We start from the raw sequence: 23,145 nt of genomic DNA on the forward strand, positions 1-23,145 counted from the left end.
TCTATCTGCTAGAGGGCGCAGCTTGAGGTGGTCCAACATTTCTGACACACTTGAGGTACGATCGTTGTACCTGTGTGTATTGAGCACATAGCGCGCTGCCCTTCGCTGGACCATTTCCAACTTGTCAATATTTGTTTGGGTGTGAGGGTCCCATACTGTACAGACATACTCAAGTGATGGTCGAACTAATGATTTGTATGCCTGCACTTTGACTGATGTTGAGCCAATTTTAAGATTTCGTCTTAAAAAGCCTAGAGTAGAATTTGCTTTTGGGCAGATAATATTTATATGTGAATCCCATTTAAGGTCAGATGATAGTGTTGCACCCAGATACTTTGCCTGACTGTACAGGTGCTTTATCTTTAGACACGAAGTTACTATTAAATTACAGCAATACATTTTTTCCCCTCATCATAAGATTACACGTTAATAACAATGCATTATGTAGCTGATATCGGCGCAGCTCCTTTCCTATCTGACACGATAAATCACCTAACATAGAACCCCTTAATATTCACAACGGTAACATATATCCTTACAATTGAGATAGAAACGTTTGATATAAACAAAGTTTTAAACATGACATTCCCAAATCGAATTAATATTTCATCGATCATTTTTCATCATGCTGTGAAAACAGACTTTATAATTATGATTTGTTTGTGATAATGATAAAATTATATTTTTGAAAGTTATTTCTGTACATGTCATATAAGTATAACCATGTATTTTTTTTACTGTGAATTAGCAGGCAGACTTTATTGACAACGGATAGTATTATAACATAATGTGTGATGACTTAAGGTTAATAGGGTGAATATTGACTAACAAATAGATGTATACCTTTCTTGATAAATTTTTGAATCATATAGACATAATATGAATATTAATATTATTGTTGAATCATGGTACATGTAGACAGCATATGTGTGGTGTCGATACCCCAGGTGTCGTTGAAGCATTTCAATTTATATTATCTGGATACAATGTTGGATTTAATTGTCCTCATACCAAGACAATTTGATTTAGCCTGTTTGTAGACAACTGTGATGACATATAGTTAAAATTTAAAATGGAAATAAAATAATATGTCACCGAATTCGGAAAAAAAGATCAGTTATGTATAAAATAACTTACACTGTATTGTCACCACAGCTGATATAGTTGACGATCCGTAGATATTACCAACAGTACATCTGTATGTTCCCTGTTCTGATCTGTCCAGTTGTCCCAGTGATAACACAGCTGAGGCAGTAAAGTTGGTGTTGTCAGGTTTAGTCCAGACAAATGCACAGCCAGGTATGCAGTCAGCTGTACAGGTGATGTCCGGTAGCGTGTTCCCCTCAGTCCTGGTGTAGGTAATGTCCGGTGGGGACAGTGTAACAGTACGTGGACCACCTACAATACATTATAAACATTGTTTATTGGACAAGCAAGCTTTTCCAACAATGTAGACAATACAAAGTTGTCAGAATTGGGAGCAATCAACTTCTTTATCAAGACATCGAAAAATACACATAAAAAACACAGAACACTTACATTACATATGAACAAGAACGCAGAATGTACACCGACCGCATCGTTGACGCTATGTGTGTGCAAACAATGACAAAGAAAATTCTAACATACCGAGAGACTGAAGAATAAAGAAAGATGCTGAAGCTGGAAAAAAATGACACAATTTGTCAAGTGACAAAAAATTCGAATATGGAGTTGAATTTCTTGAAATAAAATTTATAATAGTTACATATATGGTAAATATATATGCCTGCGAAATATTTAGTGAGGTGAGGGTAAAGCATTACAGTGTACAACTAAGTGACGAATTTAAGGTCGCACAATGGCCCATAGTAAGACAATAAGCTGAACTCCAGCCCTACGTGATGTGACTCCCAACTCTTGCCGATTTTCGGACATTTAAGTGATCAGGCTATGGTTTTCCATGAGCTCCAGGTCAGTCACTGTCGTCCAAGTCAATGTTTGAGACGGGTTGCATGCCACAGCTTTTCAAAACTATGCTCTTCAGCACTACTGGATCAATAGCTTGTCGCTAATTATCCATCAGGTCAAAGGGAGGTACTGCTGCAGATGATAAGCACTCTTTATCTGCAAATGTCATTGATGACAAGAGATGTCAGCGAGGGGAGGGGGTTAACATCGATTAATGACAACGGAAGTGTTTTTATCTAGTATAACACTTTTGATCCAACTGCTTTTTTATATTGATATCTTGTGGTGAATTATCAATTTTATCTCTCTCGTCAAGAGCACATTTTCGTCACATATATGCTTCAGTTTCTAGGCTTATTCAACGAACCGGGAAGACTGCAATACAGATATTATAATAAAACGATGCGAAAACGGCCAGACATTTCCAGAATAGGAAAAATGTAATACAACATCATACAGTGAATAGGAAAATTGTATATTTTGCATATTTTTTATGTTAACATCGTAAGGGTGAGACCGAAAGAGGAAGGGTTGGCACACATTTAATAATGTCACAATTGCTCAAATAAAGGCAAACCATCATGTGTTCATGTGTTTTGTTTTCGGTTTCAAAATCATTTAATTTAAAGAAGACATACATGTATTTGCTGGGCCCTGTTGACCCCGGGCCTATCAAGTCCTAACACTCAACATTTAATGGTGTTTTTTAGATGCAATATTGTTAAACGTGCTTTTTGACAATAGTCATAGGAGTATTTGGTCAACTTAGTTCAAATGCTATTTATTATTGTTTATGTTTTTGAAGTGTGACTTGAAAACAAATTACTAACTAGCAACATTCATGATAGGAAATAAGTGTTGATCTAATCTCTTGGATTTTGAAAGATCAAAATTTGATTGAAAAGTTTTAAAATAGAAAAATGTTATATTTATCGAAATGCTTTTCAATGAAGTTAAATATGGAAATTGGACAAAAAAAAAGAGATCCCATGGGAATAGGCGCCCAATATCGTACCATTTTCATTAGTTCTATGTCAGTTCAATCTGTTCTTCAATTTTCTCTTATCTGTTTGGTCAGTCTGCATGGCAGCCCTCCTGTTCTTCAGATCAGTCCCAAACCATGCATAATCCAGGACCAAGGGGAACCTACATATTGTTTTTCAGATCAGGCCAACAAATATATAATATTAATTTAATGATTATATTCAAGCTTATAGAAAACAACTTTTACCTGTATGCTCAAAACAGCTTGATTTGTTGAGATGCTGCGTTGTGTATTTTATAAGGTACAATGAAGGGAGAGGGTAGCAAGACATGTAGTAACTTATTAGTAAGAGTAGTATATTTTATTGGTGTGAAGTCTGTGTATACAGTTTGTATGTAATTGATTGGATCATAATCATTATACATATTATGGGGGGGGGGGCAGCTATTAGTTTCTGAGGAAGGGTCAATAAGGTAACGTGTGCAATAAAGTTATGAGGTTAGAATATTCGTTAGTGGTCAAGTGACTAATTGAACAATGGTCAGTAAGTATAGTGACGATAGGCAAGTTGCTAGAAAACTTTTGAAGGGAAAGCAGATATTGTATCATATTACTTGCATTACTTAATTTACAATGGGGTACTTGTATGACTGATAAATGACTTGATAAATAGTAGGCCAATACATTCATCGAGGGGGCCAATACATTAAATAAACTAAATTGAACATCCAATTCAGTCTTTCCACCATAGTTATTAGTATTTCTCCGTATTTAGTGATAAGACTATAGGTTGTTTTTAACGGGCCCGCCCTTATTACAACCTTGGACCTGTAGACTAACAGATGATTATCTACAGTCTCCTTTAAGGATACACTAATAATAATTACTCTTATTAAAAGCTGATATCATTTATCTGTCAGTTTATGTAATATGTTGCTGTATCCTGTGAACGCCCGCAGGTTATATGCTGTCTTTGCCGGGATAACCCCCAATCACAGCCTTGGACATGTAGACTAACAGATGATTATCTACATGCTCCAGTAATGATACATAACTACCATTACAACATTTATTGCCCTTATTATCTGCTAGTAATTAATATATATCTGTACCATATGACAATACAGATTAGACCGTCTTTGCCGGGCTCCCCCTAATTACAGCATTGGACATGTAGACTAACATTATGCGGTTATCTACAGGCTCCAATTATGATGTACTAATACTAACTACACTGGCAGATATCATATATCAGCTGCCAAGGGCAATCATATAGAGTAGCCGCAAGAATGCCAAATTGTTATAATTGAACAGTAAAAACAAGTATGAGCTAATAAACATTTGTTCAACTTTCCTTTCTGTCTTTGTTGTATTGTAAAAATGCATAGCTAAGAACCAAGAGAAACCTTCATAAGAAAGAACCCTCCAAACCTTTTGGTGAAATAGCACTAACAATCTTTAACTTTAAATTCAATCAGGCTGCCTGTTTGCGATCGTAATATCCTATTTAGTTCAAACGTTTGATTTGCATAACAAGAGACCATAGGAAAAAATCATGTGAAAGTTTAGAAAGATTCTCGGGTTTTCAGGTCAGTCCAAAATCAATATATGCATGACAAGGGACTATGGGGAACATGCATGTGAAATTAGCAAAAGATCAATCCAGTCTTTCTGAGAAATAACACAAACAAACTTGCATAATGCATAACTAGTAAAATTCATGTGAAAGAGCTATGGCGGATACCAGTTAACTGCCCATATTTCCATTAGTAGGTATTTATGAAAACGGAAAAAAAGCATGAGTAAATTGAATATAAATGTTTGAACTGCTGAGATATTAAGTTTTGTTAATATAATACTGACAATATAGTCATATTCACTATATCTACGAAAGTGATGGGGTTTCCCAGACTTAAACAAAAATACTTTGAACATTTTCCGTCAAAAGGACCAACTTTTGAATAAACTTAATGATTCCGGGATGCGATATGCAATAACAAACCGTATGACGGAAAAGTGGTCCTCCTTTTGGAAAGTGCTCAAAAAAATGAAAAACAGGGGTGATCAAATTTCACGAAACTGTGACAAGTGTTTCTTGGGTTAAAACGTTTGTATTTCCATTTTGGTTTATGTCCAAACTAGAAACTTGTTTTATGAACAAAAGCATATGTTTTCCCTTATTAGCCAATCGACAAACTTCGGTATACATTTTTTTAACAAAGGAATCCATCTCTTTATAAAGTGGGATTCGAGACCCGGATTTTAAATGTGACACACCTACCGTCCAACATACAGAACTATAGCAAGTTTGGTCAACGTAGGTGAAATAGCATGGAAGATATGCCGTGGACTAACTTCGGTACTGAAAATAAACAAAGGGACACAACTTGTATATAGTGGGGCACGATACCTAATTATAGTGCACTGCACACATTATGTTGGTGATGCAGGTTTATTTCGAATTTCATCATGATATCTTAAGCGTTTTAAAATGTACGGGCCGGACAAGAATTTACTGAAAATGTTATATTTAATTTACATTTGACCTTGAGGTGTGGGTCACAATGACCTTACTCCAGTGCACTTCACACCTTCTGTGGGTGATGCATGCATGCCTCAAGTGTCATCAATATATTTTTAACGGTTTAAAAGTTTTGTTACGGACAAAAAACAGAAGAAGAAGAACCAGTACTTATACGGTATTTCTCCTTCATTCGAAGACGATACATAAATAGCCTAATGTGTAACGCAGCGAACTTGTGACCAGTAGAAACCAACAGTGCAAGTTCGAATCCACATTCTGATTCAACTTGATTATATATATAGGCATGTGATTGTTTTACCTTAATTAAGTCAAACAATATTTTTCAAATCAATGCAAAATTGTATTGAAGAGTGAGTTTCTACAAGTTTTAAAACTATCTACCACTGGTTCTTTAAAAGAAGTCAGAAGTATAAACAGTTTACGGAGTACGCACAACACACAACGAACGACGACGGGCGATAGGTGAGCGGAATAGGTCAACCGAGTCTTTGTCTCGGGGCACCTTAAAATAGACCAATCAATAGCACCAATCACATTTGAAGAATTAATCAATGCATTTACACATGAAACAATCTTATCTTAAATTATTTGAATATAGTCTGTCGTAACATTACACTACACTAATATAACAATCACTGCATATAAGTGCATATTTAGCGCTCAAATCCAACAATATATTGCATATACATAACATTGACTAATCACATAATACAAATGATTGATACTGTATAGCACCTACCGAAGAATAGTCAATATTTCAAATTTCAAATTTCCAAAACAAAGCTGTTAAAATCAGTACTTCAGTTTAACAGCATTTTTGTCATAATCTATATTAAAGTATAGGTGCTTCACCAACCAAACTTGGACCAATGCTAAATCTTGGCTTTTTAATTGAAATAAATGCATCAGCTGCTGATAGAGTCCTATATTTCCTGGTCCCGTGACTGTTAAAACAACTTCATCAATACCTTGATTTGTTGTTGGTATATGCTATTCATAAGTGCAGCGTGTTAGCACAGAAGTCACACTTTTATTTTGACATGCATCCGACTTTCAGATATAACAAAAAGTTACGAAATATACCAAAACGACGAAGAAACTTTGAAAAATAACCATGTAGTTTTGTAAAAAAGCGTCCATTTGTGATGTTGGTCCCCAATTTAACCCCCGTATGTCATATCATGATGGCATAACCCCAAGGTATGAATATACAAAAAATCAAACTTTCCGGTGATAGTCACCAGAAGGTCCAAAGAGGCACCCCTCCTTTAGCACATTGTTCATTTTCTCTATGATAGATTATTCATCTGTACTGCATCTTAATACTCAATACCTGATTTAGATTTAGACGCTGGATATGGTCTTATTTAAGCATTTATTTCCAAATGAGGGGGGGGGGCGTTTCCTAATACGCCTGTCCAGCTCATCCCACAAATGCTCAATGGGAGACATGTCGGGGCTATATGGGGGCCTTTTCAGAGGCTCAACGTTGTTTGCAGTAAGAAAATCACGACAGACTTTGGCAACATGCGGTCGAGCATTGTCTTGCTGGAAAATTAGGTTATGACGTCTGAGAAGTGGAAGGACATGTGGTTGGAGGATCTCGTTTCTGTATCGAACGGCATTGAGGTTTTGATCCAGGACCACTAAGCGGGATTTTACTCCATGTGAGATGCCTCCCCAAACCATTACAGAAGCCCCACCGAAGCTAACGTGTTCAACCACGCATGCGTCGGCGAAACGCTCACCGCGTCTGCGATATACCCTTTTTCTTCCGTCTGAGCGATACAGACAGAATCTAGACCCGTCGGTGAACATCACACGCCTCCATCGACGCATCCAAGACCTATTCGGGCCATGTCTGCGCATCCAGTCAAGACGCACTTGCCGCCTCCGTTGTGTCAGAGGTGGCCCGACATAAGGTCGGCGCGCAATGATTCTCTCGGCACGCACGCGGTTTCTGGCAGTTTGAGGACTAATGGGTCTGCCATGAGTACCTAAGGTATGCGACGCAGTCTCTACAGCAGTCTTGAATCTGTTGCGCAAGTGCGACAATCGAATCGCCCTGGGGACATACCTTATGTCATATCTAATTACTTTGAACAATTAACCACATGTGAAAACACAGGTAAAATACAGGTAAATACATCCAATACTATCCAGAAAACAGACTTTCATCCTTTTAACAACATTCTCCTCTCCGTGTGTTTTACGTTTTAAAATAACAAATTTCATTATATAAACTACAATAGGAAACGTAATGTTAAAATTTGATTTTCCCCTTAAATCTCGTGCATGATGACTTTATAAATTTTGCGGTAAATAGAACGTTTTCAGGAAAATGAAACAATATACCGTTTAAGTTCCTTTAAGCATGGATTTAAATACTCCTGCACCAATTAATCTATTTTATATTTTGCAAATAGAAACAAAATCTACTGATTTGATGTTTTGCCAAATTTTAGTAAGTCCACGTTTGTGATGGCATCGGGAAAAAACACTGGGGATTAAGCAATCTGATTAAAATCATAGCCTACGTTCTCTACGTATCACGTTAGGATCTGAACAACCCCGGTTAGAGGTCATGCCCCGGTGACCTTTCTAACGTCCAATCAAATTATCGCTGGCAAAATTGAGCCAGCGCTTCGATTGCCTCGCGATGGTTCCCATCAATATGATAAAATCCGAGAATAACCGAACGCAGTTTTCAGAAACAAAACCAGATGGCGGCGCCCATGGTTGGTATTATTAATACACCGAAACAATCCTATTTATTAGACAATATATGTATTGTATGTGGTTTTGCGTTTATGCAAAGAGGGACTGCTTATGACGGAAGTAATGTTCAAAAGACATACTTTGATCGAAAGTTGAAACTGTCCACGGAACGGAGAAATGTCATTGAACAATTTCTAGACGTTCACGTTGAAGTTAAAGACACATAACAGAAGATGAAAGCGTCATTCAACAATGTCAATACAATAGCGGTATCGAACATGCCTTCACCCCGACGAAAGTTTGTCACCAAACGCATGTTAAGAGGCCCAGTTGGACACAACAAACCAAGAAATACATAAGAACATCATCACACCCTCCGCTGAAAATAAAGGTTGTGACACCAGTTAAACTGACCGCTTTTGCTGATATCACAAATGTCACTAGGATCTCTGAGTCGACAAAACCAAAGAAAACTGCCAAGAAGGCATTAGGAACAGCATTTGAAACAGCTCCAACCCAAGACATGGAGAAGTTGAAGCTTATTATAAAACATTGAACCAATAATTAAACATGTTTAGGCCAAGTAAAACAAGTATCTCATTTTCGGATACAGCTGTCATATACACAAAATGTCTGTCGATGAAACCATTTTATTGACACGTGCGAAAAATATCCATCCAATATTTTTGAACTCAGATAGACAAATCTTAAAATGTGACTTCTAGGAGCAAAACTTTATAACAGCCAAAAATAAGCAAGTGTCCTCACTCATGCTATTGTTTTACAGTGGTGATTCAGGCACTAGAAGTACATTGAACACCGTATACATGTTTTATTACTGGGACAGTTTTGAATACACTGATGAATCAGAAATTGTCTTTTTAAACTCTAAAAATAAAATGATAAAACAAAAACCAAACCTACCGTGTCACTTTTAGAATTATTTATTTGCGAACCTGAGATTTTTTTTACATAGCCTAAATGAGCATGTCATTTTTTTTNACAAGCTCCAGAGAATGTCCTACTGTGGCCAGAAGAAGAGAAACTATCTCAAATTCATGAGCATCGCCTTACCAGATGGCTACATTCTGGACACAGTAGGACCATTCACTGGCAGCGAAAATGATGCTACAATTACAAAAAAAGTCATGGACAAGCTAGTTACTTGGCTACAACCAGACGACAACGTTGTCGTTGACCGAGGTTTTAGAGATGTCCTACCAGTTCTCGAAGCCTCTGGCCTCAATGCTAGCATGCCGTCATACCTGAAACCCGGTCAAAGTCAACATTCTGACGTCCAAGCAAATCTTGACAGAACTATCACCAAATCGAGGTGGATTGTGGAATCCTATCATGGTCGTCTGAAACACTGGACGTTCTTCCGAACGCAATTGGTGTCTAACAGCTTTATCAATGTCATCGAGGCTTTGCTTCGAACCGTCACAGCCTGTCTGAATGGTATTAGAGGACCGATCTACCAGAGATCTCCAGAGAGAGATGCCAAAGATAGGCTAATGGCTGAACGTATGAAGGACCGTTTGACAACACCGAATGGTTTAGCTCAGAGAGTCAAGACAGATCCGGATCTATCTAGACGGGCAAGGTCCGAGTTTGTCAAGATGGATGCATCTTCCGTACTGTTTCCCCGTCTCGATCTTGATTACTTGAGAACCATTACGTGTGGAACGTATCAGATATCTCTGGCTCCTGGTTACATCGCCGAACATTTAAGTGATGACGGAGACTATGAGGTGTGGCTTTACCAGCACTCCCCAGACCTTCTCCGATGTCAAATACATTCTCGACACAAAAGCCAAACGAAATATAACGTTTGGATACGGTTCACCGTTTCACCCGATGTTGAGGCCCCAATAAAGGACTACTACTGCCAGTGCCCAGTTGGAGAGAGAACGATGGGAATGTGTGCGCACATCTCCAGTATCTTGTACTACCTTGGGTATTACAGGACGCTGGAAAACCCTCGACCATTACAACCACAGGTAAAGAAATTCCGACAAAACTTGAAATAGTTTTCCATGCGGCAACGGAGTGCATATGTTGAAAGTATGTTTTGGGCTCGGTATGAAAGATCCCCGTTACCATGTGACTAACCAAACTTATAAATATAGGTATTATACAATCGCCCGTAGCTATGAACACTCCCGTATTTGCGAAAACCAACCAAAATCATAAGGAACACGTTTTGTTTGTTGTTCTGTCTATTTGTCAGCCAATGTCTTCAACCACGGGGACTTGTGAAGTAGCCATCTTGGATTTTTTTTATGAAAAAGTGTTTCTCTCACTTTTTTTCATATCTGTGTACATATTCTCAACATACCGAGCAAATACTCTCGTTTTTTTGTTAATTATCTAAAGAAAGTCGAAAATCGGCAATTCAACCATAGGCTAATTCAACCCAACATTTGAAAATGTTCCACCACTTACATTTTGATGATTTTTCCTCTCATCAATAGCATATTACGTACTGTTTAATAGGATAAAAATTGGTTTGCATCCAACGCCCATAAAAGGGTGTATTCTCTAAAAAACACAGTTTTTGTGTCTAAAATGTTATCATCGAAAATGGCATTTTTGAGATTGTTTCTTCCATAAAACAGCCAAATGGCGCGATGGAAACATGATTTTTTTGTCACAATCATGCCATGAATGTATTCTTTACGGTGACCATCATTTGATTAGATTTTCATTAATATTTTACATAACATGTACATTTTATCAACACTTAGACAGCGTCTAAAAGGTACAACTTTGAGGAACCATAAAAAACAAATCAAGTGACCTAAATCTTTATACTTTATAGATTTGTGACCACAACGGCATGGGCAATGCACCACCAACAGGAAATTTGAATCAGAGAAGGGGCCGTTTTGGTAACCGGCCCTTTGAGTAAGTACACGTTTGTGATGGCATTGGGAAAAACACTGGGGATTAACCAATCTGATTAAAATCATATCCTACGTTCTCTACGTATCACGTTAGGATCTGAACAACCCCGGTTAGAGGTCATGTCCCGGTGACCTTTCTAACGTCCAACCAAATTATCGCTGGCAAAATTGAGCCAGCGCTTCGATTGCCTCGCGATGGTTCCCATCAATATAATAAAATCCGAGAATAACCGAACGCAGTTTTCTGAAACAAACCAGATGGCGGCGCCCATGGTTGGTATTATTAATACACCGAAAAAATCTTATTTATTAGACAAAATATGTATTGTATGTGGTTTTGCGCTTATGCAAAGAGGGACTGCTGATGACGGAAGTAATGTTCAAAAGACATACTTTGATCGAAAGTTGAAACTGTCAACGGAACGGAGAAATGTCATTGAACAATTTCTAGACGTTCACGTTGAAGTTAAAGACACACAACAGAAGATGAAAGCGACATTCAACAATGTCAATACAATAGCGGTATCGAACATGCCTTGACCCCGACGAAAGTTTGTCACCAAACGCATGTTAAGAGGCCCAGTTGGACACAACAAACCAAGAAATACATAAGAACATCATCACACCCTCCGCTGAAAATAAAGGTTGTGACACCAGTTAAACTGACTGCTTTTGCTGATATCACAAATGTCACTAGGATCTCTGAGTCGACAAAACCAAAGAAAACTGCCAAGAAGTCATTAGGAACAGCATTTGAAACAGCTCCAACCCAAGACATGGAGAAGTTGAAGTATATTATAAAACATTGAACCAATAATTAAACATATTTAGGCCAAGTAAAACAAGTATCTCATTCTCGGATACAGCTGCCATATACACAAAATGTCTGTCGATGAAACCATTTTATTGACACGTGCGAAAAATATCCATCCAATATTTTTGAACTCAGATAGACAAATCTTGAAATGTGAATTCTAGGAGCAAAATTTTATAACAGCCAAAAATTAGCAAGTGTCCTCACTCATGCTATTGTTTTACAATAGTGATTCAGGCACTAGAAGTAAAGTGAACACCGTATAAATGTTTTATTACTGGGACAGTGTTTTTATTCTGAATAAATCGTTTTGAATACACTGATGAATCAGAAACTGTCTTTTAAACTCTAAAAATAAAATGATAAAACAAAACCCAAACCTACCGTGTCACTTTAAGAATTATTTATTTGCGAACCTGATATTTTTTTTACATAGCATAAATGAGCATGTCATTATTGATTTTTTGGGTTTTTTTTGTTTAATGAAAAAAAAAAGAATTTTAATTAACTCAGTACTTGGACAGTGTATACGTATGTATCAAAAAGGAAGCATTTCATACAAATAATCAAATACATAAATTTATTATGAATGTCTCTCTATGAGTATGTGATATATGGTTAATTTAAATTGAAGTATTTTTGCTTTGATCATAACTAGTATACACTGTCAATCAATCAAACCAGTTAATTGCTTTATATTTGGAATTATTCTATTTCTGTAATTGATAATATTGTTCAAATGTTGTTCTTTTCAATTGTCATGGTTGCGTTTAGATATAGTTTAGATGTTAATTGTTATGCTAGTTAAAGTTGAAATGTCGATTAGTATATTTTTGGAAATGGACTTTCCTATTGATTGTTCAGTAATTTAGTTTTGTTTTTGTTCTTTGTTGCAGAGTTCAATCATGTTGTTTGTATTCTTCTTAACCAGTTTGAAAGGTTCATCACCTAGAGGCTCGGTTAACGATGAGACTGATTTCATTGTGTCCAGCGAATTAATAAATAACTTAATCACAAAGTGAAAGTATAATTAAGTTATTCTTTATTATGTTATTGTTATCATTGTCATCAATACCTAAATTGTACTGCATGCATCAATCAACCTGTCAATACTTATTAAATCAAAATATGTTCAGCCAATCTATCATTAAACTAGCATTCTTATCACAGTCATCTTATAGTCCAATATTGGAAAAACACTTATCGACAAAAGTACAGGGATCGCATTGGCGCAGTGGCAAAGGTGTTGATCGGATATTGCACATTCCATTCGACACAGGTACATCATGCATACATACTAATTATAACCACTTCTTAATTCCTTACCAAAACAATCACAGTACAAATGAAAAAATAGCACTGTTGCCATACCAGTTGTTAGACATCGCGGTTGTATGGTTCAGTTGTTTCATAGTCATCTGGGACGTATGGTTAAGTTGCTTCACTATCATCTGATAGTGCGGTCTCCTCATCATTGATATTAGAGGAGAAGACTTTTTCAATCGGTGCAAACGAACGTGCACTACCTGTACAAAGAGCAGAGCACAAATCGCACCAAGAACCAACTCTTTCCTTTTTTGCTCTGTAGATCATCAAGTTCATGTTTAGTGATAAATGCACTAAGGAGAGATAATCTGCTGCAGTTCTGTGTTTTGTACATTTCCGTTACATCAGGGTCGACTTTACTTAAGTGATAAGAGTTGTATAGTAACATGGCCACATAACTTCTACCATCACGACCTACACGTCCTATTTCTTGAATAATGTCGGTCAAATGTTTAGACACACCATACACGATAACGCTATGGGTGTCTACAACATCAATTCCCATTCCCAAAGCACGTGTAGCAATCACCATTTTCAACTGACTGTCCACAGTCTGAAGTTCCTTTATGATATTTGTTTTCTTCTCTTCGGGTGTTTCATAGTGAAATTATCGACTCATGGTCCTGACGAAGTGTTCTTATTTTTCGGCTCGATAAGAAATCCCATATGGCCGACTGAAACTTTGTAGGAATGATTGACTCATGGTCCTGGCAAAGTGTTCTCTTTTTTTTGGGCCGATCAAAATCCAATATGACTGCCACAGCCGCAATTTTGAAAAAAAACACACACTTAAAATCAAATTCTAATAGGCCGATTTAACTGAAACTCGGTCTGGGGCTTATCAACTTATGGTCCTGACAAACTTAACTTGACATCAATATATCCACTTCATATTTCGAATAAAAATCGAATAAGGTCGTAGCACTTTATAGCACTCCATCTCAGCATGCAAATATCACCACTCTATACATTTTGTGATTTAGATAAGGTCATTTAAATATTTTTACATTTTTGATCAAATTTGACATTGAAAGTGGGACAATGTAATTCAAATGAACAACCCCTATAACCCTTCATCCAAGCATGTTAATGGTCAAATAGCATCATTCGGGGCCTCATAGTTATTCAGAAGAAATCGTTTAAATATTTTTACAAATTTGAGCAATGTGACATTGAATATAGGTCAAGGCCAATCATTTTACCAAATTTGGTAGCCCTTTTTCCAAGCTTGCTACTGGCCACATTTAGAAAAAGTCGTTTATAGATTTTGAACATATTTGATCCCTGTGACCTTGAATATAGGTCTAGGTAATTAATTTGAACACACCTTGCAGCCCATCATCCAAGCATGTAACGGGCTAAATAGCATCAACCTGCGCATTTCGGTTATTCAGAAGAAGTTGTTAAAATATTTTGAACATATTCGACCCTTCTGACCTTGAATATAAGTCAAGGTCATGCATTTTCACAAACTTGGTAGCCCTTCATCTTAGTATGCCACTGGCAAGATATCAACATTCTTGGCATTATGGTTAATCAGAAGTTTTAAGATCTCATACATATTTGACCCCTGTGACCTTAAATTTTAGTCAAAGTCCTTCATTTTATCGAAGTTGGTAGCCCCACATCCCAGTATGCTACTAGCCTAATATCATCATCCTGGTCCTTTTGGTTATGCAGAAGTTGTTGGTTAAAAGGGTTTTCTAGACAAATGACCCATTTGACCTTGAATATGAGTGAAGGTCATTAATTTGAACAGACTTCGTTGCCCTTCATCCCAGCATGTTACAGGCTTAATATCATCACCCTGGACATTTGGGTTATTCAGAAGAAGATGTTTAAATTTGTTTTTTTACATATTTGACCCCTGTGACATTGAATATGGTTGAAGGTCATTATTTGAACAACTTGGTAGCACTTCTTCCCAGCATGCTACAGACCAAATATCTTCATCCTGGTACTTTTGGTTATTCAGAAAACGGAAGAGCATACTGACGAGTAAATTATTTTTAGTAGGGAAAATGCATGGATTAGATATTAAACCAATTGAATAAGGTTTTTTGAACTGTTGAGATATTCGGTATTGTTAATATAGCCATATTCACTATATCTATGAAAGTGACGGGGCTTCCCAGACTTAACAAATACTTTGAATACTTTCCTATCCGAGGACCAACTTTTGAATATTTGTATTGATTCCGTGATGTAGTATGCACCAAAAAAAATCTTGTGCTACAAACAGCGTATGTTTTGTTTTAGATTAACATAAATAACGTAAAATAAACATTTTGTTGCGTCTTCATCGAGAAACGCATGGCCTTGAATTCGTCTGACTACAATTATTTATTCTTAGACACGGAATTCCGATAGAGCTACGTAATGTACCTGTATACAATTTCTGAGTACGCGTCATGACAGTGCACTGTTGGACGCGTGCACTACATTGTAGCGGATGATAGACTTTGGGAAATAGGCATAGCAACCCGCCAAAGCACCCCGCCATAGCTCTTTAGTATTACTCATCCCAGTATGCTACTGGACAAATAGCATCACCCTGGGTATTTTGGCTATTCAGAAGAAGTTGTTGAAAGTGTTTTTACATATTTTACCCCTGTGACATTGATTATTGGTGAATGTTATTTATTTGAACAAAATTGGTAGCCATTCATCCCAGTTTGTTTCTTGCTAAATATCATCACTCTAGGCCTTCTGTTTAAATTAAATTATTGCCACCGGACGACGGACGGACGACGGACGCCGGGCCACGCCATAAAATCACTTCTCCCTTCGGGCAGGTGAGCTGATAAAAAAATAAGTCGTGGACTGAACACGCGAGCGCGGGAGTGTGTATACTGATTACTTACCGTGGCGGGTCCGTTATGCTCCGTGCGAGGTCGTACTTATCCGTGCCAGACCATTCTAATTCGTGCTAACCCGTACCAAACGATACCGAACCGTAGCAATCCGTTTCACTCCCCGTTGTCAACTAACTTAGCCATTAACCGTAGTAAAACCGTGGTTCATATTCCGGGGTCATCTGTGAGTTTCTATCCGTAGTGGATCCGGCGAGACGATCCGTGAATGTGTGACCGGGGTAGAATGAGTTAGACTGATGACTCGGCGGACTTTTTTCCGAGAAAACCCTCTTCATATTGAAGAGATGGGTATTTCATATATGTGTAATTATGTTGAATTGTGTTGAATAATGAGATAAACTGATATTTATATATAATATATAGATTGAACATCACAGTTGTAATGTAGACATATGCAACTATCATAACTAATAGTTAATGTGACTGGCTACGGCCAGGGATATGTTTGACATGTTTTATCTCATCGTTTGAGTGTATGAATGTTTGTATCATTATGTATAGTTATATGATGCATTTCATGTTACAAGGTTTTATAAGTAATTAACCAGTAAACAACGAACCCCGGAGTTGTCGTATATCGAGAGTAATGACGACTATTACATCAATATAAAATAAATGAGTTTCTCATTAGTTCCTAAGTACTTTCACATCTTTACAGGGGATGTGGTTATTCAAGTTGACAGAACAACAACACGACCTATAAAATGATGACGTCATGATCAGTTATGACGTCACAATACTACATACTAAATATTACACCAAAACAAAGCAATGCACTTTGACGTTAACATTTGCGGAAATACTAATTTGCAGTTACAGCAATCGGTATTTCATTACAGGAATGAGTATAGCAACAGACTTTTCGAATGCATTTGTATTATGCTTTCATGTGTAAAAGAGAGAGTAGAGTGATTGCACCGGGGATCAAACCCGCGATCCAAGACTTTCTAGTCGGACTTTCTACCACTGAGCTAAAGGGAAATTCCCCATAACTCGAAGCTAACAGTTGACAATTAAAATCTGACACTCATAAAACGATATGTGCGGTCAAAATAATTTAAAAAAAATATTTAATTTATGATATTGATTCTTCTACTCTCTTTATACAAATTTCATCGGGATTTAACTTTTGCACTAAAAGGATGTATATTTGTATTGACAGTTAAAATCTGAGATTGTCACTTTTTGTCTGTTGTCTGTGAATAGTCATTCGTTGGCGTAATTCAAAATTAATGTAAAGTTCAAAACAACTGCCACATATAATTGTATAAACAATATCCAACTCAAACATTTATAGCCATTCTGATATCAAACTTTTCTAGATGGATTCTTTTAATCAAACACAAACATAGTTAACTTACCTGCCACGTTAAGTGTGTAGTCAGGACTGTGTACAAGCCTGTCAACAGCAGGTAGCCTTGCGTTGGTACGTTGACAATACCACACAGATCCATGGTCCCCTGTCTGTGGCTGTATGACCCACTGGAACACTGTACCATAGAGAGTCGAGTTGGTAGTACAGGAACAGATATCCGGGCTACAGAGGACAGACGGAGTAGTAGCGGTGTTGTGACATTGACCACCAGCTATTTGTATACTACCTTGTGCAGCAGCCACGCCAGGACGGCGGTACAACTGGACTTGGGCTGCTTCCTCTGGTACGTCACACGTCAATGTAAACTCACTCCCGGGGACAGCGTACTCAGACAACCCGGTCAGTGTTACAGCATCTGTGTTACAATGCAGTTTATAATGAAAAAAGGGACGTATTACAGACAAGATTCACTATAGAGTTAAAACGATCCATCGAATCATATCGTTTCCTCCCTTGGGTATATGATCGAATTGTTTAGGTTGTCTGTATAGCGATACACTATACAAATACTGAACTTAACAATCATTTCTTCACTAAAAAGTGTACTTATTATTTTTAATTCCTTAAATAAATCGGTATTATCTTAAGTAAAGATGTAGTCAACTGTGCAGTCATACCCAAAAGTACTAAACTCCTATACAAATATATTTTTCATAATATTTACCTTTTAAGACTATGATAAAACCATATAAAGTCCTGCTCTTAATCATTATGAAGTTGACTTTCCAAGCAGAAATGTGTATCGTGATACCTATCGTATCGTAGACATCGTACCGCGGTACGTATCGTATTTTGAGGTGTACCTGTACGTATATATACGTATCCGTTAACTTATAGTATGATACATGCGTTAAGGAACCTGCAAATTATCTTGACTATTGTCACAACATAAATAAATTCACATAAAGCGATTTAAGGTATGAGGTCAATGACATGTATAACAATCATTATTTGCATATTTGTTAAGTTGTTCATTAACTAGTTTTACAAAAACTTAAGATTACATTTGTGTGGTGTTTGGGTTCTTTTACAATAATGACCAGTACTAAATGTCTTCATTTCAGTGGGTAATTTATTTCTCCTGTATGTGGTACCGGGGATCAACTGGTATAATCATGATGGAAGGTTATATTTCTGTATGTATCTCTTTAATTTGGAAGTATGTCGATGTTGCCAAATACGAGGAATAGATAGGAAGTAATTACAAACTCAAGGATAAAGAAGCGAAGAAAACATTAACGCAGAAAATATCACGCAATGCTACAGGTGTCAGAGGTCAGTTTGTCACTGGTCAAACAGGTATACAAACAATAGCATGCACAATTACGTCACACTCACATACATTCCAATCAAAACGAAAGTAACATACGAGACTAGGCGACTGCGATTGCGGATGCGGAGCGCGGATTACAGATACAAATCTACGACACAACATTATACAAAGTAATGCTGATTAGACTCAATATATTTTAACTGATGCTTATGAATATAAAGAATTAAAATAAATCGACAGATGTAGCAGGGTGCCACATTTGTTTTCGTCTGATACTTACATACATAATGTTAAAAATGCAAACATGAAAATAATCAAATTTGCGCGCGTTTCGGAGAATAGCGCGTAATATTTGTCCTATAGGTACGTGAAGATCGTATTAGGGCGAGTAATTCGTGCGATTTGGTATTGACCAATGAGGTGGAGCATGTATGTGGGGTACGACACGGGTGGTTGTTAATGTGTCATTCTAGCTCCGGACGTAGACGGAACGTACAAGTTTTAAATCTAAATTCAATTTAAATATATTGCATATGGAATGTTTTGTATATGCATGAATACATTGAGAATATATGGGAATCGTATTTATGTTTGATGTATAGAAACCCCAGCAAAAAAAACAACAAAAAAAAACCCTGAAGCATAGACGGGCTGTTACACCTCCTGCTTCCTAAAAGGAGTTCAGGTTGGGTGGCGCGCTTGGTTTTTGTAGATAAATACGATTCGCAATGAGAGGGAGAGATTGTCGGTTGTGGGTGAATTTGTCAAAATTGAATGGAAACGTCTTTATCGCATCAAATGCAATTATAATAAATGCCTGTCCTGTCGTTCCATCGGCCGAGTAGCTACCTGCATATATCATGGTTGTGGTTTGTTTGTTTAATACAAGATGGAGTATATAGAGGACCAAAATCAAACAAAGAGTATATTTATGATAATGCATATCGTTTCGGCTGACTGGAAGCCAAAAGTACAGTGTATCAGTCATCAGTCATCACCATTAAGTTAGAAACCAGTGGTTTCACTTTTCACTGTCAATCTACGGTGAACAATTGCACCGTAGTCTAGGAGATGTGTACGGCTTGATGACAAAAACAGTTATTTGTAAGCAGTTTTGTAAGTTCCTCGATCCAAAGTAAGAAATTATTATTTGCCCTTCACTAATACCATTTCGTCATTCAAATAGAACGATTCTCAGTTCTTATACGACTGATATGGCGAAAATAAACTGCACTGGATTTGCTACGGTTAACTTAAAGTTTCTAGTACTTATACATCACCGTGGTCGATAAGGGTTAAAATCGGTCCATTGTTGGTGATGCTAGTTTTACAATGTCATCGGCGTAGAATAGAAATAGAATAGAAAAGTTTTCTTTGTCGCTATAAATACTTTGGAACTCTCGTTATTGGACGTTAGACCGGCGATCCCAAGCATCTCTGTTATAGGCCCTTTATTTTTAATGGACCATTCCGTCAGGAAACTGTTCACTTGCATGCAATATTTATTTTTTTATCTTTTTTTTTAAATGACAACATATCATTAGTCCGATCTAGTTTATGCATAGCAGTTCAGGGACTACCTATCAAAGTGCTTCCCTAAAGCAATACATGAAGCGCATGTGTCTAGATTTGATAACTTTCGATTGCCTGAAGAGAATGTACATCATCTTTACGACCTCTGTCACTGTTATGTTGTTGTACAGACGATTCAGACCCAGGCATTGTACGACAAACTGTATTACGATTATAAACACACACATAGCACATGCTGTTACATTGGAGCCATCTTGGAGAATCCCCACCCAAAACGAGGTTGTCGCTATAGTCCATATCAGAATGCATAACGCCTACTATATACTGTTTCACATATGTAGTACATATGTATGTATAACTCGACAGTCACTGACAAGGCTTTTTGCTTAAAGGTTTCTTTTGTTTCAACCAGGCAGTGAGGCGAAGATTAAAATATAACAATATATTATATAGGGTGTTAATAGCAGTGTTACGATTTGAAGAACTTGTAATCCCTTCCTTTCTCAAATTGTGTGTCAAGATGCTATAAAAACATTATCTGTTTATAGGAAATAGCCTGTCTACATACGCGCTATGTTTCAAGATAAATATATTTATCACATAATGTACTGTGTTATCCAGTGAATATACTCGTGTATTATTTCTTTGCGTATTAACCCATGTAATATGACCTGTCAGCCCTGTAATTGATTGTGAGTTTAAATTGTTTCAATTGCGACGTTACGCCTAGGACAAGTACATGAAGTCAAAAACTTACGCACTGGAGTCAAAATGGCAGCATTTTTACATTTCAATGTTGCATCAAAATCGCTGTTTTACACGAATAAATGCCACACTCGTTTTCATTTCATATGAAATTGATGAAACTCGTCACTAAGTTTTCATTTTAGATCGCAAGAGGCTCACTGAATTGCAAAAAATCTTAGACTCATTTCATCAATCTCATATGAAATAGAAACTCATGTAAGATCCTATATATATATAAACAAAAGACAAGAGTTTCTTCCTTCATGTTGACAGGACAACAACACAACACAGAAAGTGATGACATCATGATACATTGTGACATCGCAATACAACCTACCACACTTGACACCAAAATTAACAATGCACTTTAACGTCAACATTTGAGGAACAAAATGTATGGTGTTACAGAACTAGATATGTGTTTATAAAGTTACAGGCATGAGTATAGCAACATATATTCATGCAGCGATCTGTGCTGTTAGAACAATTTAGACCAGGTTTTAACATATCGATTAACATTGATTCTTTTGACTCTCGTTGTACAGTGTCTTCTGCAGCTTGATATAAAGGAACTACATGGAACTTATCATTTGCACCAGGATGTTTTTGCTTATAAGCAGGTAAAAATCAAGGATGGCCACTTTTTGTCTGTAGTCTATGAAGTGTCATACGTTGACATAATTCACAACAAGTTTGTCCAATGTAAAATTCAGAACAATTTGCACAGATCATTGCATAAACAACATTCTGAGATCTACAGTTAATTTATTGTTTTTCCATTTTTGAATATAAATTCTTCAACAATAATACTACAAAAAACACACCTTCTGATGTTACAATAGACAGATATATATCTACATCAGTACCTTCTTTTAATTTAACAATACACAATTATTTATTTAAATCAGTACCCTTTTCAGATGTAACAATACACTGGTATATATTGACATCAGTACCGTCTTCTGATGTTCAATATACATGTTGATGTTACAATACACAGGTATATAGATATGTATCTACATCAGTATCACCTTCGGATGTCACAATAGAGAGGTATATATCTCCATAAGTACCATTTTCTGATGTTCCAATACACGTATACATTTACTTAAGTATCATCTTTTGATATTATATAAAAAAAACAACAACTCGAGGTTCTTATATACCGATTTTCACAATCTGATTCGTAGGATGTCTCAAAGCAGTTCACAATTTAGTATCCGTGGTTATAGGGCCTATGCAACCAGTCAATACTCTTCTCAACTCCCTTGGGAGCATACAGCTGGAGCTGCCATTTCGGCGCTTTTAGCTAGCATTCAACAATTATAGTGCTGCTCAACCAATGACTCATTTAAAGCTGTGTAGACTGGAACAAGAGGAGTAAAGTATCTTGCTCAAAGATACAACACAGAGCCGTGTCGTGACTCGAACCCGCAACCCTTCGGTCACGAGCCCGGCGTCCTACCACTAGATTCGTTACGATACACAGGTATATATCTACATCAGTATCCTTTTCTGTTGTAACACTTAACAGGTATATATCTACATCAGTATAATTTTCTGATATAACAATACACAGATATTTATCGACATCAGTAGCATTTGCTGATGTTACAATACACAGGTATATATCTGCTGTAAATATTGTACATTTTATCATACATTGTATCTTGACCATATGTAAGATAAGCTTCATGCTCAATATGTTATCAAGAATGAATAAAGCCTTTATTATCTACGCCAGTACTTATTTTGTATTGTAACAATAGAGAGGTATATGTTACGATAGACAGGTATATAACTACATCAGTACCATCTTCTGATGTTACAATATAGAGGTATATATCTACACCAGAGCCATCTTCTGATGTTACAATACAAAGGTATTCATCTATATCAGTATCATCTTCTGATGTTACAATACAGAGGTATATATCTACATCACTACAAACTTTTAATGTTACAAAAGCAGGTATATATCTACATCAGTATAACCTTCTTATGTTACAATAAACAGGTATATACCTACATCAGTACCATTTTCTGATGTAACAACACATATGTATATCTATACATCAGTACCACCTTCTGATGTTA

General features: G+C 36.8%; 1 protein-coding gene across 2 annotated transcripts in view; it reads right to left on the reverse strand.

Annotated features, from left to right (window-relative positions):
* The window catches only part of LOC110441587 (hemicentin-1-like), a 36,438-nt gene that overhangs the window by 10,396 nt on the left and 2,897 nt on the right, over positions 1–23,145 (reverse strand). The window contains exons 2-4 of one of the 2 annotated variants that reach the window (XM_021484779.1): positions 17,722–17,850; positions 17,482–17,610; positions 1,138–1,398 (exon numbers count right to left, since the gene is read on the reverse strand). In XM_021484779.1, coding sequence (XP_021340454.1) covers positions 1,138–1,398; positions 17,482–17,610; positions 17,722–17,850 — 519 coding nt within the window. Of the gene's footprint in view, positions 1–1,137; positions 1,399–17,481; positions 17,851–23,145 lie in introns of both variants that reach the window. The other variant, XM_021484778.1, reaches the window with a different exon arrangement.

The sequence above is a fragment of the Mizuhopecten yessoensis genome, unplaced genomic scaffold (genome assembly GCF_002113885.1).
Source record: "Mizuhopecten yessoensis strain PY_sf001 unplaced genomic scaffold, ASM211388v2 scaffold716045, whole genome shotgun sequence".
Taxonomy (NCBI): Eukaryota; Metazoa; Mollusca; class Bivalvia; order Pectinida; family Pectinidae; genus Mizuhopecten; species Mizuhopecten yessoensis.